This window comes from Aulostomus chinensis, chromosome 2 (genome assembly GCF_037954235.1).
Source record: "Aulostomus chinensis isolate RoL2024-O1b breed Wild chromosome 2, RoL_Achi_v1.0, whole genome shotgun sequence".
In the NCBI taxonomy this organism is placed as follows: domain Eukaryota; kingdom Metazoa; phylum Chordata; class Actinopteri; order Syngnathiformes; family Aulostomidae; genus Aulostomus; species Aulostomus chinensis.
This window is the reverse complement of record NC_141321.1, coordinates 25,236,427-25,254,325: the sequence shown is the minus strand read 5'-3', so window position 1 is coordinate 25,254,325 and position 17,899 is coordinate 25,236,427. Positions and strand designations below refer to the sequence as shown.

The 17,899-nt window shown below is 40.8% G+C and overlaps 1 protein-coding gene across 1 annotated transcript in view; it reads right to left on the bottom strand.

Annotated features, from left to right (window-relative positions):
- The window catches only part of ush2a (Usher syndrome 2A (autosomal recessive, mild)), a 195,230-nt gene that overhangs the window by 146,668 nt on the left and 30,663 nt on the right, over window positions 1–17,899 (bottom strand). Inside the window, exons 12-20 of the mRNA XM_086187178.1 lie at window positions 17,587–17,808; window positions 14,890–14,983; window positions 6,516–6,711; window positions 6,232–6,362; window positions 5,931–6,138; window positions 2,304–2,587; window positions 1,204–1,429; window positions 924–1,067; window positions 83–263 (exon numbers count right to left, since the gene is read on the bottom strand). Of these exons, the coding sequence (XP_086043304.1) occupies window positions 83–263; window positions 924–1,067; window positions 1,204–1,429; window positions 2,304–2,587; window positions 5,931–6,138; window positions 6,232–6,362; window positions 6,516–6,711; window positions 14,890–14,983; window positions 17,587–17,808 (1,686 nt within the window). The remainder of the gene's footprint in view (window positions 1–82; window positions 264–923; window positions 1,068–1,203; window positions 1,430–2,303; window positions 2,588–5,930; window positions 6,139–6,231; window positions 6,363–6,515; window positions 6,712–14,889; window positions 14,984–17,586; window positions 17,809–17,899) is intronic.

Here is a 17,899-nt window from a genome sequence, read left to right as displayed (position 1 = left end):
ATGGGGAAAAAGATTTACATGTACAACTAGCAGATGTGGTTTAATCTGAGTGTGTATGTGCAATACAGTTGATAAGAGTTACCTGCCCAGGCCAGGGTTGAATCCAAAGAACCTCTCTCTACACTGGTCGCAGCGTTGCCCACCCACTGAGGAATGGGCACACACACATTGTCCAGTCTGACTATCACATCCACGCTGCAGCGCTCCTATTGGATGGCAGTCACACTCCACACAAACAGCCTGGTCTGGAGAATGGTAGAAGCCTGGACAGAGACAACATAAGTGGTAAAGGTCAAAGCAGCTCTTAATTCAACTCTTACCATCTGCTTTAATGTGAGCTTCTTTTCTTCCCTCATTCTTTTTACATTTCATTCAATCATTATACTCGTTCATAATTTGTGTTGACAGTAAACTTCCCTACATTAATTTGCCCTAGTCAAACTTCAGAGACGGTTCCAAAAATTTCCAATCCTCAAAAAAATATACATTTCTGTTGATATTGGTATGCTTGCACATTGCAAAACAATAAGTTCAAAGTGCACTGCAGTCAACACCAAGGAGTTACAGGAGAGAGACGTGGTCAAACGCCTGGTTTCCTGTCATGAAGAAAGATGAAATCCGTGTATCTATAACGTCTCTAAAATTAAACGTCATTAACAGGCTAAAAAAAATCTTCCCACACAACATGGGCTGAAACTCCAGGACCACAATAATTTTGACATGCCATGCATGAGTGCCACGTCAACCCCAGTAATGAACATTGGATCTGAGTAGCATCATTTGCTATCCATTGTTTTTTGCCAGTTTCCTCACTGGTAATCTGACCTTTGGGCAGAAACCAACCTGCCTCATTTATTCATCCAATCACTCTTCCTTTGTATTGTTGATTCATATTCTGTTCATCCATTATCCAGAACACTCACCAGGTCGACAGCTACCGCAGTCCTTTCCATGGCGTGTTGGAATACAAACACACTGCCCTGTAGTGCTGTCACAGACTGACCCTGACACTGTTCCTCTGGGGTCACAGGTACATGGTACACAGACCTGGGACGATCCTTCAACACCTAAGACAACACAGCAAGATTACAGTACAGCTTGTCGTTGTCAAGTTTTGGAGGAACTTCAGCTTGTAAACTATGTTGAACTCAAGTTTATGACTGGACCTAAATGTGGACACAACTTCAATTTCATTTTTCTTACCCTGGATATCTGAACTCTTATTATAGTAGCTGTGGGCACAGTTGGTGCACTGTGCTCCCTCCACTCCCTCTCTGCACGGGCATTGTCCGGTCCACATATCACACACACCATCTGGCACAGTACCAGTGATGTCGCACACACACGGCAGACAGCCCAGGGAGTTCCGATGCTCCAGGGTGTGGTAACCATGACGACAAGAGTCACAGCGATGGCCTTCCACATGTTCCTAAAAGAGAGGGGGGGAAAAAAAAGATATTGGGGACACACAAAGTGAAGGATAGGTGACAACAGACTGGTGTGTGTGTGTGTGTGTGTGTGTGTGTGTGTGTGTGTGTGTGTGTGTGTGTGTGTGTGTGTGTGTGTGTGTCTGAGAGGAAGAAAGATGATGTGCGTAGCTGACACTGTAAGAACTCCAGCTATCAAAGTGTTACACCAGTGTTTGACAACAACTGCCCGAGGCTAACAAGGTGCTGAAGTGATCAGTCACTTAACTCCATGTGTCCAGGCCAAAGAAAAAGATTCACGGGCTTATTAAACATAATGATAAACCTGTTTATCCTAACAAGTTGCTTGTGCAACAACTTCTATTTGTCATGTTCATGTTTGAGTCAGTGGTGGCTGCAGTGTCAATCGTATTTAGTTAATGGTTGGGTTAAAAAAAATTAAAAAGGAGGGTTTTGTTTATAATTTATAATATTTAAAGTCAAGCTGCATTGTAAACGGCCTTTTTTTTAACTAACAGTGAAGACCCTGGGCCACATCATTTAGTTGTTAGCCACCTCAAACTCTCTTTTTTCTCCCTTAAGACAAGTGGTTATCAGCCCGCTGGCACAAATTTATTCAATTAGGGGAAAGTGGAACCTGAATGAGCGCAAGATAATTTCATTTCTCTCTCTATGATGCTCAGGTTCGCCCACCTCTCAGCATTCCAATAAATGCCTCTTGGTGTTTCATTTGCAAATGTTGCACTTGACACGCAGCAGGACTCTAATAATTTGTCAGAATAAAAGTAGTGATCTGTGGCCATCAGTGCCAATACAGCTTCATGTGATTGCTGAACTCTGTTTGATTAAATAGCAATAAGAAAAACATCAACTTGCCTTACACACACATTGGCCTGTGTGGGAATCACAGTCGGTCCCAGGTACTGTTCCCTCGTGTGAGCAGTTGCAGGGGGTGCAGGATCCCTCCAATTTTAAACCATATGAAGAACTGCCACATGAATCACAGCGCCGCCCCCCCACCCCGGGCTTACACTCACACTGCCCCCCTTCTGGCTCACAGAAAGAGCTGAGAGAACCCAGGGGGTTGCAATCACATGGGAGGCAGCCGTCTGGGTGGGAGAGGTTCCAATAACCGAATTCACAGCGATCACAAGAAAAGCCTGAAAAGAGAGGAGGAGAGAATGAGAGAGAGAGAGAGAGAGAGAGAGAGAGAGAGGAAAAAACTGTTCAGAGAAATGTTGAAGACCAGGACTAATGAAAAAAAAAACCTGATAAAAAGAGAACATTTAAAAAGTAATTTGCTAGTTGACAAAATAGCGTTTAGTCTTTCTGTGTTTCCAATCGTGTGTGCAAATGTGTGAGTGAGTGCGAACGAGAGAAATGGTGGGTGAGTGTATAAAACTGCCATCATTAGGGCCAGGCCCTCTACAAATGATGGATCACTCACCTAAGGCCAAACACTTAATTTCACTCAGCAAGAAAATAAATAAATTAAGCAAGTACAAGAAAAGAACGGGGGGGGAAAGAAACCCAGGAGATGAAGGGATGGAAAGATGGATAGAGGAACTTGAAAGAAAAACTGAATTACCATCTGGTCTAGATTCAGTGTAAGGTGAGTTAATTTAAACATTTTGAGAGAAAACTTCTCAAAGCATTAAATGGGCAGATAAGACAATGTTGTTCTCTGATCTGATAGTAGGTGCCAGATCTGATCTGATAGTAGGTCTATATCTGATGATTTTTAATTCGAATGAATTTAAAGTCTCTCATGTTGTTGATTAAACTGGACCATTAAAGAAAGTTAAGAGTCAAAAAAGCAGCTACTTGTTAAGTTAAACGTGAAGTTTTATACTTTCTTTAAGACAAACATCCATGATTTCTGATTATTTTCAATGCCAAGACACTCGAAGCACTAATGCAAGTTTGAACCATTCTAGCATCTCAGTTGCTACTCTTTATTAATACTCAGCTTAACTGATTCCTTTTAAAGTCTTACATTTTGATGTTTAAAAATATATATTTATAAGATATTGTGATTATAAGTAAATAGTAATAACAAACTGATCATACCGAGGTAGGGTTTACAGCAGCGGTGCTGTGTGGCTAGTTAAACTATGATATGTGGTGTGAGCGAGCGAGGCTTATTTGAATATGCCATACGTATTCCATGACAGGCAATCTGTCCCTAAATGGATGCCTGGGGCAACGCAGTTGCCACGGCCGTTTATGAGGGAGCCTGTGTTCATACGCGGGTGGGTGTGAATGTGTGTGTCTGCACATACATTCATGAGAGCATACCTGTACATCTGTCTTCGTGCAGATGCTAGTGTGTGTGTGTGTGTGGGTGTGTGGCATTTCCCTCGGTCCCCCTACTTTAATGATTTTACAGATAGGAGTATTTCTCTCGCTATAGATCATATTTCATAGTAGGGCCGGGACAGTAAAGGTTTGGTGTCTATATTTGTATGTGTGTGTGAGTGTGTGTATGAGTGTCAAATCTGCAGACTGGTACTTACAATCCTAACAATGATGTGATCTTTTGTGCTCAATATTTTCATAAAAAAAATTACACAATTGTTAAAAACAAAATATCTTGATGGCAATTTCTTTTTAATATTCTAGACGTGGATTGAACTGAGGTTACAACCTGATTTTGGAATATGCTTTTCAAGTGAGAGGATTAGAGATGAAAACAGAAAAGTAAGAAGATAAACAACAGAGCACATTAGTGAATGAAATGTGTAAGAAGATAAATGATCAGAAAAGAAAGGAGGTGATTTGGTGTTGAGTTGTGCATGAACACATGCAAGTGTGTGTGTGTGTGTGTGATTTCAGGACATGACCCAGCCCTTTTATCAGTAGCCAGCTGGTTAACAGGCTCATGCATCACCATTTCAAACACTATTATGTACACACTACACTCTGGCACCTTGTTATGAGTGTGTGTGTGTGTGTGTGTGTGTCTGTGTGTGCACATTTCAATTCCGTCCTTCTGAAGCATGCCTGCCATTGCTCTACTCAAAGTATCAGCTTGGCGGTAATAAATTGCCATAATCAAATCTCATTTCTCAAAAATACCTGTGGGAGCAACCAAACAAACAAGGACAGAAAAAAGTGAGTCTTGTAAGAAGGAGAGTGAAAAAATACAAGGGGCTGCAGCAGTTTGTTTTAATCAACTTGGCATTGAATTAGAGAATTAAATACCAGCTTAGTCCTTGATGGGATGCACGCATGCATGCGCAAACACAAACACACACACACACACAAACATACAGAAACTCTTACATACAACAGATACAGCAACGCAAAGACAAAAGTGCATGAACACATGGTCACATCCAGACGCTCTCCTCCTTACATTTACATAAACAGACGCTACACACGTCTTACACACATTAACAAGTTCACATACGCATGCCCACACTCACACACACAATCGAGGGCCCTTGATAGCAAGGCTTAGCAATAACCATGATGCGTTGAGTTGAGGAACGTTGGCCGGTTTTGCATTTCATACGAGCCTGCTCTTCAAAGACACACAGGGGAGAGAGTGAAACCATTTATCACAAAGAGAAGCACAACGGCTGGAAGCACCGCCAGCAGAAAAGCCTGTTTATTTTGGCTGGCAAAACACTTTGGGATACGTGTGTGTGTTTATGAGTGTGTGTACAAACATGCCTATTTTGTGTGTGCACACAGTATAGCCACTTTTGCTTGTGTGTTTCCCCCAATAGGCAGTTGAGCCTACGTATTAATTAAGATTCCATTACAGGACAATTAAACTGAGTATCTGTGGTAATGAAAACTTACAACAAAGAACTTGATGTTATTTTGTAAGAAAAGTTATCATCGGCGCTGTTGCAGTGGTAAACAACAGTGACAATGTCCTCAATGTGTCTGAAATGCTTTCTATCAGTTGAAAATCACAGGATTTTTGAAATTTGAAGCAATTCGTCATGAGTGCCAATGTAAAGAGAAGTTGTATAGTGGTACGAAGTGGATACTGGTAATACGTGGCACCACAGTGGCATTTGAGCAAGGTTTTAAAGAGTCGAAAATTGGATACCATCCCAAGAAAGCCATACCTCACCCACAACTGAGCACACCGCTGGATCAAGATGACAGGGATATAACAGAAGATGCTCTCGGGAGTTTATATGTTGACATTTTGGGATGGTTCTTGCTGTTGTTTGTAGTTGGTGGCCATTAGCGTCAAGTTAAATGTATGTGACAGGTTCTTTCTGCACACTTCACACAAACACATAATGCAGTGGAGAATAAACATTTTTGTAACCTCGAGAGAATGATTTGTGAGAACTTACAAAGCAAAGCACACTTTCTGGATGACATATCGCCCGAAGTAAAAGAAGCAACCACATCTTCTGACACACACAAATGAGAAGTGCAGTGCAAAACAATGCAGAATGGACACTTTACCACCTCAACTTACACATAGAGAAATAAAATAAGAACAAAAATATGAGATGACACCTTTATCAGTACCTGCGGCATGAGGTTTACAGTGGCACTGTCCTGTGTCCTGGTTGCACTTGAGAACTCCTCCTGTTGAGGCGCTGATGACACCAACATCACTGCAGTTACAACGGATGCAGCCCAGTGGGTTTGAGGCTTGAAGACCGTACCACCCTGGTAAACAGTTTTCACAGCGAAGACCTGTTACTGCTGCCTTACACTGACACTGACCTCCAGCCTGAGGGTGTGAAATGCAGAGAGAGATGATAACAGGTCAGTGAGGAGAAAAAGGGGGGAAAAAATCATATAACTATTTTTACAAATGCTGTACCTGGAAACACTCCATGCTGCCGTTGACGCATCCATCAGTGTGACAGTTACAGGGCTGACACACATTTGGTGAAGTGGGATCAGACTCCTCCAACCTGAAAAACCCACTTATACACCGCTCACAGTTCCTACCTGAGGGGGGGGAAGGGGGGGGTATAAAACATGTAAAGAGGAGGAGCAAGAGGGTTGGTAGAAACCCAACACTCACTCAACTTAAATACTGGAGACAATGTGATCAATTAAACCCCTCAGTTTGTGCAGCTGTAAATGTAGGCAACACCGTACCTGTGGTGTTGTGCATGCAGTTGTCACAGACGCCTCCTCCTCCCAGGTAGTGCTCATTCGGCTGGTCATCAGCTTGGGCATCGTAATGACAGGAGTGGGCGTGGCCATGACATTGGCAAGGCCTACAGTTCATAGGCTGCAGCTGGTCACCTGACTTGAATGGTTTGTCATTGAAGAGAGGTGCACAATACTGGCACTGTAGAGAAGAGTTGCACATGTAAATAGAGAAATAAATGTATCAAATTATCCTGTAATATACCCTGTGGTGTGAATACGACCTAACCAAAATTCATGCAAGAATGCCTTCAGGTATGCACAGATGCAGACTTTTGCTCACACACACACACACACACACACACACACACACACACACACACACACATTAAGCCAGTAACTGAAAGTAGTTTAACCACCATGAGACTGCAAGAAAATATTTTAAAGAATGACATCCTCGTTTCTAAAACAAGTGATAAAGATTCATTTCAAAATAAGCGTTAAAAAAAGTCTAACTATACATTTACTCCAAATTAGAATATGCGTGTGTATGCATTTAAATGTGTCCCATGACATACAGTACAAGATGCTTGCTTTTGTTGAACAAAGACAATGAATTAGAGATGGTGAAAAGAGAGAGAAACTGAATTACAGGGAAGGAAACTGAATAAGAGGAAAATCAGTGGTCCATGTAAATCAAAATCTAAAGAGAGAAAAGAAGAATACACATAACTGAATAGAAAACACAGAGGTATTCTCTACTATATAATAGTCAGTATATTCACACACACACACACACACACACACACACACTCGCATACACACACACAGCATAGGGAAATCAGATTGCTAATGAGGAGTGACTTGCTCACTAACGCTTTCACAAAGTCCCACTTTCATGTCAAAATAAACATAGCAAGGTGTTAGCCGGGGAGGGAAATGGGGAGGGGGGGGGGGGATAAGGAAATAAAGAATGCAGTTTTCTGTAGCAGAGAGCAGCAGAGGCGAGAAGCAGCTCTTTGATTTTGTTCAGCAGTCAGTACAAATTATGGTGGACAAGGGGGGCATCAAATGGTGGGATTAAAAATGTATTAAAAAACACGGGAGTTCCCCCCATGGTTGACACATGCAGACCTGCACTGGGCCCATTATGTATGACACACAGGGGAGGGGGAATAGGGGTGTAAAGGGAAATGGGGGTGGGGTCCTATTTTGTATACTGGTGAAGAAGAAGAGGTAGTGAAAAATATAGGAAACTGGTGTGAACAGAAATGAGAAAAAAAACATGTTGTGTTTTACAAATTAAAAAGGAGAGGGAGAAAAAAATGTAGAAAGATTGAAGAATGAGGAGGCGGCAAAAGCCTCTTGTGAATTACACACACATGGAGCGAGGTTCCAATATAAGAAATTTAAATCATACAGTTACACGTTTAAAAGGAGGGTGGGGCTCTTTATACAAATAAAAGTTCAGCGAACCATCAATATTGTTTATGATGTACACATTTTGGTACTGTAGGAATGTTTATTGTGTCAGCTACCTGTCGTTTAGTGCACCAAAAGAACAGAGAACCACTCATGTAAACTGTGGGCCCGATTCATGAAATGGTCGTACACAGTTTGGGATTTTTAAACCCTCAGTCAGTTACAGTCAGCCAACAGGCTTTGTTTCCTATCTGTAACTCTGTTCTGACTTTGAAAGCCTGGTTGTTGACAGTTGCCAGGTACACAATAGATGTCAGAAACAAGGGGTTCTGAATAGTCATCAGGCTTTGCTTGCTTCCTGTAAGACTAAACTTTGTATTAAAAACATACAATTGTGTCGAATAACAAACTCGTGTGTTCATGAGGCCCAGACACTAGCACTACTGATCAAGAACTCCACAGGGTACTTGTACTGCTCTGGTGTTACAGCACATCACTCGTCTGTATACCACACATACATCTTAATACAAATAATTACAGTTTAATTCATCTTGATTAAAATAAGTGGGTCACATTCTTTTAATTTGATCATCATCTCTCAGTTATGTTGCTATAGTGGCCATTATCAAATGAAAGAAATAGGAAGTGAACTGCCTACCCACTTCAAAAGAAGATTTAAGAAGACAAACACGCTTCTTATGCATCCAGACAGTGAACAAGATCTCATGGGTTTAAATATCTGTACTTTTGTTTGTTTGTGTTTGTGTGTGTGTGTGTGTGTGTGTGTGTGTGTGTGTGTGTGTACACAGTTGAGCTTTGTTCCCCTTGGGGTGATTATTAGCAGGATTGAATGAAGCAGCAAGATATTCTCCAGAGACAGCATGTACACACATGAAGCATGAAAACCCCATGCATGTAAAGACCTACACACACACACACACACACAAGCACAACGGTGTGCGTCTTGGGACATGTAATTCTACAGGGGTCCTGGGCTGTGCGCATGCTGACAGTCTGTGGTTTATCCTGAACTCTGTGTCCAGAAACATCTCACATATCAAAGGCACTTTTCTTTCTGCACGTTGAATAGAAAGCTCTTGCTACTTCTCACTCTTCGTCTCATCCACTGGGGATGAGTTCAGGAAAAAGATGCAGTGAGTTTCCCTTCCCCTCTCCCATGTATCCCTCCCTCGTCCATCTCATCAAGTCCTCCACCCTTCATTCCTCTTCTACCTCCTCTCTTTCTGTTCATCTCCCTTAGTTTCCCACCCCCCCACCCCATCCCCCCCGTCTCTACCGTCCCCCAACTGCTTGTTCTCATAGCCACGGTGAGAATGTGAGCAGGAAATATTACCATACCAAATGAAAGGGAGAGGATTTTTTCTTTCTTCTCTTTTCTTTTCATTCAACATCACATTACCTTCTCTCCCTCCCAGCCTGCTAATTAGTCGAGGGACTGGTGTTTGGGAGTTAAAAGAAGAGTGCACGTGTTCATTCTCCTCTTCATACAAAAGGTTTTGATGGCGCTCCAGCGTCTGCACGGTAACAGCAGCAAAATTACACCTACTTTAAGATAAAGTATCCTTCTAGGCATGGGCAGTTGTCTGGTAATGTACCTCAGCGCAACATCTGAAAGCTGACTTATTAGTTTGTTCCACAAGACATTTCTTATGGTTTCTGCACAATGCACTGTCTTGCAGTGACAAACTGTAGTGTCAGAACTGAAGCAAGTGACAACATTGATGGGTCATTGTCACATTTAAAACAAAAAACTATTTGGCTCCATATATGGTTTAAAGCATCCCAATATGTGTTTGCTTAAGGCCCCTCGGTCCAGCAATTAGTGTGGCTTTCATCACTCAGGGAAAAGTTTGGGTAGCCCTGGTCTGAAGTCTTGAAAATCGTAATGGAATGATAACTGACAAAAAAATGGAAGTTTGAGTCTTCATCTTGTTCTAAGTCAGCATTTTTGAAAAACTAGGATAAAAATGCAAAGACTGTGTACATGACATGTTTCAGTGCTTTTTATGAACCACAAAATACTAAATATTGATATGTGCTCATATGCTTGGAGGAACTACTTTTTTGTTTGTTTTTTTAACAAAAGTGATAGAAAATGTCCTTGAATATGCAATACATATGTTGGGATTCTTATAACTTTCAATACACAAAAAGTGAGGACTGCTGTTCGTGTACTTCATATAAATAGAAACTAAGTTGTAGTGCCTGTTCTCAGACAATTTGCATTATGAAAAAATTGGTGGTTTACAAGACATTTCCTTAGATGTGCAGTAAAATGGATACAAAAAGACGACAGAGAAGCAGATGTGTGTGCTGGTGTGTTGCAGAGGAAAGGATAAGATCTTTTTTTCACTCAATGTTTTGACAAAATCTGCTGAGTGAGGAACCTCGTCTAATGGATATGTGGACATTCAGATGGCCTGTCACATGTGTGCGTGCGTGCCTGCGCTTGTGTGTGTGTGAGAGTGTGTGTGTGTGAGAGTGTGTGTGTGTTCGTGCGTGCATGTGTGTGTATGTGTGCATTAATCTGCTGGGGCAACTCATCTTATCCTAAATGCCATGACCAATTTCACGCTCTCACTGGAAAGGTCGTGTCACTAGTGTGTGTGTGTGTGTGTGTGTGTATAAACTTGTGTTGTGTTTGCATCTGAAGTTAACACGGTTAACCCCTGCCTAGGTGAAAATCTGCTGCTGAAGCAGATGTTTGCAACACAGATCCTGGACAACCCGACTTAATGTCACTAAGCCATCAATAGCTATCGCACACCCACACACACACACACAAACACACAAAAAAAGACAGTTTTCAAATACAAATTCATATAAAGTTCATGCACAAAATACACAAAACTCGTAGGTGAGTAAACATCTCAAAACATCCTTTGAGCATAGCTTACGCAGAAGAAATATTTTGGATCTCAAAACTTTTAGTGCTGGAATAAACAAAAATAAATCAAATTCAATAGAGCTGAAATAATTAATCGATTAATCAGGTGATTGGTTGACGGAAGTACATTGAACATTTAATATTCTGACATAAGATAATCATGTCAGACTTTTTTGCAACCACAAATTTTAAATGCGTTGTGGTTTGGATCCAAGGATTCATGGTTTCTGTATTTTTTCCATTTTAGATGGAAAATGGAGACTTTCAGTTTTGTTCAGCTGTAGTGACACACATGGATAAGACTCATAATTTGTTCACTGGGATCAAATCAACAACCAAAATGCATGTAGGACAAATGAAAAATGTAATGAGAACTGATAAACCAAAATAAAAATGTTATTTTTCAACTGCACCAACTGATATAAGACAACATTTGAGTCCCAACATGCTTTGCTGAAGCATCAAATGATAGAGACATTGGACAACAGAGAGTAGAGTGTATGGTCTGATGTGAAATACAATATGATATAGTTTTCAGACATGACTGAATCCATCAGTTGTGGAGAGACAGACTGACAGAATGAGAGATCAAGTCTGACACAGAGTGCACATAAGAAAGCATCAAAAGACAGAGTGAGAAAGTGGAAGAGAGTGTGTGTGCGCGTTTGAGAGTGTGAGTTTAAGTGTGAGTCTTCCAAGGCCCCCGTTGATCATCTTGACACATGTCTGAGCATTTCTGTCACTTTAATGTCACTGTGGAAATTCTGCAGATTAGTACAACATCCGTCATGGCGCTAGGCCGATTCAAGTCAACAGAAGGCATGCAATATTAAACGCTAATATTCCCCACAGCCTTTTATTACGGAGACAGAAGAAAGGTCCTGAATATTCAGTCAGAGAGATGACATGGACAGGTTTGGGAGAAATGTGCACACCGACAGGAACACACACCTACACGCGCGCGCACGCACACACACATGCACGGTTGGACCTACATATAAAAATGCTTACACAAGAATGTACATAGACAGACTGTATACACTCATGTCTTTCCAAGAAATGTTTCTGTAGAAAGGAGTATATATAAAACACATCACTACACAAATAAAAACGTAATAAAAATATTACTAATCTTGCTATTTCTGTTGCATCATTCAAGAGTATGCATGGCAGAAAAGGTGAGAAAGATTGTAATACCTAAAAACCTCATCATTTTAGTGATGTACATAAAAACTGTTTTAACACACTGCAGAACATACACATTGGGCGGAGGAGAAGCAACAACTGGGCCATGCCTTTATATGTTTTGTTTTTATATCTTTGTGTGTGTATTTTGGAAATAACAACAAAACATACTGAAAAAAAATACTTAGAAACCCAGGCAATAAAATGTGAGGGGTAGTAAAGAAAACGGCTGAGTGAAATGAAGCAGAAGACAAACAGAGAGAGAGAGAGAAAGAGAGCTGATTAGAGATGCATGCTGAGGGAATGTCATTGTTCTAGTCGATTTAAGACATTACTTAAACTGTGACCCGGGAGAGGAAGACAGAGTATGAGACAGAGAGCGAACAACAAAGAGAGGAAGATAGAAACAGGGGGACAGAGAGAGCGGAAATAAAAAGAGAGAGATAGACAGGGTGAGAAAGAGAAGCAAAGAAATGTTTTTCACTTGCATTAACCTGGAAGATGACATGTATTTATCTAGCAATTATAGTGTACATGTGTGTGTTAAAAAGGTACATGTGTAAATGAACATATAAATGCAGTTTCCTGATTATTGACTTTAAGTCCTGCGTATTTGAGAGTGTGTTTCACTGTTTACTTGCAGCTGAAGAGAGTGCCTGAAGTCACATTTAACATTCCTTTACAAAAAGTAGAGTATTGAGTGTTAAGCAACTCGTCTGATGTCTGATGTGTTTAGACGTGTGTGTGTGGTTCTACTGAAGCGGACTGGTCTGTATGTTGGTGGTGTAAACTCTGCCACTGCAGATTTAAAAGCCTAACAGTCCTGCTCCCATCAATTGCTGTAGGGATTCAATCAGGACTTCATTTATCCTGGATCCTGCCAGAAAAAAGATCATTGGAAGTGTTCAGTGATGGGTCAGGACCCTCAGACTGGACCGGCATCTTCTGTATACTGTGCCTGCGGTAACAGTTTCCTATACTGCCAGTGGGGTAGAGTGTGTATCACCAAAAGCCAGGGCGTACTTTTTAAGTCAGCACAGTTCATTTAGAACAAAAATGAAGGATCTCTCAAAAGATGTACAGCACAGAATGTCCGGCAGTCACTCAGGTATCAATTTCAAATATTGCGGTACACAACACGGCAAACTAGAGGAGGTACCCTCTGCTGGAGGTATGTACTATATTCTACAGCTTTTCAATACAAATAAGGTATGAATTTGATCAATGCGATCGTTTGCACTCAGGTGCGCTGACTTCAGCCAAATAGAAAATAACCCAACTGGCATTCCCATAACAAACAATGAGAAGGGGGACCTGAATGGGTCCATATTCTCTGAAACGCTGAGTGAATGGAATATCTACTTAAAGACTTGCTGGTCCTAACCTAGGACGGCCCACATCCCTGTTTTATCCCTGCAGCATCTAGGGGCAAGAAATGAACACAGACGCATGCACATGGGATTTTTAGAAGTATGTGTGTTTGTGTTTCCCTGTGTGTCGGCATGTGGATATCATTGAAGACTTTTTCAGGAATGTGTGTGTGTGTGTATATGTGTGTGTGTGTGTGTGTGTGTGTGTGTGTGTGTGTGTGTGTGTGTGTGTGTGTGTGTGTGTGTGTGTGAGGAGTTTGAGTTAAGCAACTGAACTGCTGCTTGTTGACATTCGTACTTCTGCACTGACGGTGTCTGCTGGCTCCGTCTAAAACACACAAACACCCCAGCGCTGGTGTATGAATGATACATTAGTAGTGAATAATGTAGGCTGCCCGGTGCAACGGTGAGGTCGAGCAGTCATGTTGAAAGCAAGGATTTTGTTGGGGGGGATGCTGACTATTACCTGACAAGTTGTATTAGCACTGTTGCATGCGAGGCCTGACCAAAAGGTTTACATCAAACTAATTTGAAAGTTGAAAGCATTAAGCAACACACCAGTGCTATGATACGATGGACTGACTGGGCCTTTGAAAGACATGTGGGTGGGTGAAGATAGATAAGACCCACTATCCTCATATACGTGGGGATATTTTTCTGCAGAAGAAAGCAACGTTAAACCAAGTGGCTGGACTGAGAAGTCACCCACAGTTGGTCTAATTAAATATTTACATATGGGTCACTTTGCTGAATGCTGGACTTGCAACAACAATGTGAAACACAAAATTTGACCCTTACTCTGGTTCAGGCCGTGTCCTGGCGGAACCCTTCATGAGGCCTGTGCCAACCAGCTTTATACAGGCCAACAAAGAAAGGACTGCTCCACGTACTGCACTGTTACTGACGGTACCTGAGTGCAAAAACTGCCTGGTACTGTTAGTATACAATATTTGTCCCCTAGAAAGACAATTAACAGCATTTAATGTCTAAGAAGATCAAGCCACTTCCACTAAACTATTATTGTCTCTATCTATAATCAGAAAAAGCGAACTTAAAACAGGTGTCGTGCTTTTCGATGAGAAATTGTTAATTTCAGACAAACTAATATGGGCTGTTGTGAAGATATTTTAAAAACAGGGATAAATAAGAGAGAGAGAAAGCGGGGGTTCAGATCATTAGTCTGGTTTGATTATTTTCTTAAATGAACTGACTGTGTGAAGCTGTTTGAATAATGGAAACAGACACAGCGGGAGCAAACTGCTGCCGAAATAACACTAGAGTCACTTGATATAACGCTGCACAGCATTCAGTTCTCCAACTCAACTGACTTAACATAACAAACGGAAGTTGGAGCGAGATGACTGAAGAAAGTGGGGTGATTGATGTGGCGTGCAAGAGAGGGTTTTTTTATCATGCAGTGTTATATGTACTGTATAAACCATATGACACATAAACTCAGGTTGTGTATCTACTGTTCGGCAGGCTTTTTACTCACATTGCTTCCCTCTGTGTGGCTCTCAGGCAGACACAGACAGCGATAAGGAGTCACACTGGTGTCACAGTGGTCAGCATGGCCATGACACTCACATCTGGCCGTATGACAGAAGGAGGAGGGGGGAGGGGGGGAGGGAGAGAGAGAGAGAGAGAGAGAGAGAGAGAGAATGAGACAGAGACAGACAGACAGAGAGAGGAACTGTAAAACTTTGCAAAGCTTTGATTTAAAATTGTTATGAATTGAAATAGGAAGCACAAATGTAACAAGAATAAAAGTCTCCTTCATCCTTCGTTCATGGAACAACAATAGTGCCATAAGGAAGTTCCCATTCAACATTTATAAATGCCATGCTGAGAATTATCAGGGCAACATAGCATGTTACAGACAGCCAAGTGTGTCTCCCTCTTGCTCTCTCTCTCACTCACACACACACACACACACACACACACACACACACACACACACACACACACACACACACACACACACACACACACACAGTCTTTTCATTATTCATTCAGACACTCGGTTCCTTTCCTCTTTCATTCTTTTTCCTATGTTTCCTTTCACCTCTTGTTCTCTTTATGCCATTTTCTATGCCCTGCTGACTAGATTAATCAAATCTGAAGAATAAACTAAATAAGGGTTTTCTGTCTCTTTATAATTAAACTTAAGTGTTTTTTGTATAGAATTGTTTTGTTTTTATATATATATATATATATATATATATATATACATACATACATGTATATATATACACACATACATACACATATATACACATACATACACATATATATATACATACACATATATACACATACATACACATACATATATATACATACACATATACACACACACACACACATTATATATTATATGTATACACACACACACACAAACAAACTCACACATGTGTGTTCTGCTTCAATTTCGCTGAAAACAGACACATAATTTCAACACAAACTTAACAAGCTCACATACATAAGAATAACTGTCTCATGATTGAATGCCTCAATTAATAATGACCAGAAATGAGCATTGGGAAACTGACCTATGGCCTTTTGGATATAAGAGGTCATCCCTTTACCATTTCATCCTGAGACATTTGAGTGTAACTGTGTCTTAAACCTGTAATTCAGTTTATTTCATCCTTGAGTCCAAGTGAATATTTGTACCTGATGTTCTCTCCCCCTCACCTTGTTGTTCCACACTGAGCTTCCACCATCAAATTCTTTGAGTAAATTTGATGTAAATTGAAAATCATTGTCCTCACCCTTTGTTGCACAGAAGAGGCAAACAGCAGCACCAAAATACTTCTTTATCAATTGAGTATAAGACTGGTATTGCAATCATCGTCTCGGTGAATAAATGCTAGAAAATGACTTGCTGTACTGAAATACTATAAAGATTTGAAAAGATGAGATTCCTGGACCACCATAATGTGTGCTTATGTAACATCACGGGGATTTTCTTTTAACACATAAAAGCAGCACAGCCATACACCAATGACCACACACACACACACACACTCACTCACTCAAGTTATTGGTGTACTCTCTCTTGCCAACATGCCCATTTACATGTCTTATTAGCAAATGAAGACAGCAGCAGAAGAAGAATGAAAGAGTGGGTGGGGGGGGAAAGAAGGCAAAGATAAGATTTCAGCAGCTCTAAATCTCTGTTTCTCATACTTGAGTGTAACAAGCTACTAATTAAAACAGCTTAGAGGGAGGGGAAGGAGAGTAAGAGTTAGAAATGATTGCCTCCTGCATAATCCTATAATTACCACAGTCATAAAAAAAGAGTCACTCTGTCAATCTAATGAAGAGATGTATTCACAATTACTCTCAGAAAAGCTCGGCTGAAATCCAACAGTCTGTCAAAATATTCTTCAAGCAGTAAAGCTGTTCTTTTGAATTCTTCTAAACCACCACTGGATGGATCTTTTCTTCCCATCAATTATGGCTCTGATTATTAACAAAGTGGAGAAATTTATTTGTACCGTGAAGTTCAATCTACTTTTCATGAGGAGTCACACACAGCCTGTGTTGTCCTATGGTTTTGTGGTTATGAGGGACTAAAGATTGAAAAAAAATAACCCTAATGATGTAAAGACATAAGCCTAAATCGTTCAAATTTCATGTCATGTAATCAGTTGAGTCATGGCAGGGAGGGTCTCGGGAGGGGGGGGTAAAGTCAAAATATCTCAGCTGGAGTTGAACAACAAATTGAAAAGTTATCAAAACTGATTCATGGTCAAATGCAATGCAAAGTTATTTGATGAAGGTGAAATGTGTCCCAAATACTTTTACAGGTGAATTTTTGTGGCGTTACAGAGATGCTCCAGCCTACATATCATATCCTACAGAAGTAATATATATGCTTGTTTGCTCCAAAACCACACAAAAACAAAGCAAATACATAATTTTTAAATTTCTTTCAGTAAAAATGGAAAAAAATAACAAATACCATCCAACTAAAATCGCGAGTCAAAACAATGCTTATGAGAATCAGTCGGCCCCAATTCCAAAAATCATTTTTGTAAATACTTGAAACACACCATGGATAACTGAATTCCAGAACTTTAAAATCATTACATTAATCATTACAAAGACCATCAAAACCTTCCAATCATAGACGTCACTCTAGGGAGCTTACATTGGGTTTCTGCATCATGACTAAACCACTCACCTGCCAGTGACGGTGATCTCACTGATGGCGTAGTATCTGTGTCGTAGGTCCACCCCTGCTGCTCTGGTGTGGTACTGGCCTCTAAGGTGTAACCTGACCTGAGTGGCATGTACCATCTTCTGAAGGGCAGGGGTGTTGTAGAAATCATTATAGCCTGGCCTTGGGTTTGGCTCTGGGGTCAGCAGACTGACGGTGATATTGCCTCCTGAGTAGGGCACATCACTGGAATACACAATCATGATTAAAGAAAGAATATAAAATAAGCATAATAAATAATACCTGTCAAAAAGTTGGTGTGTTAGGAGACGGAAAG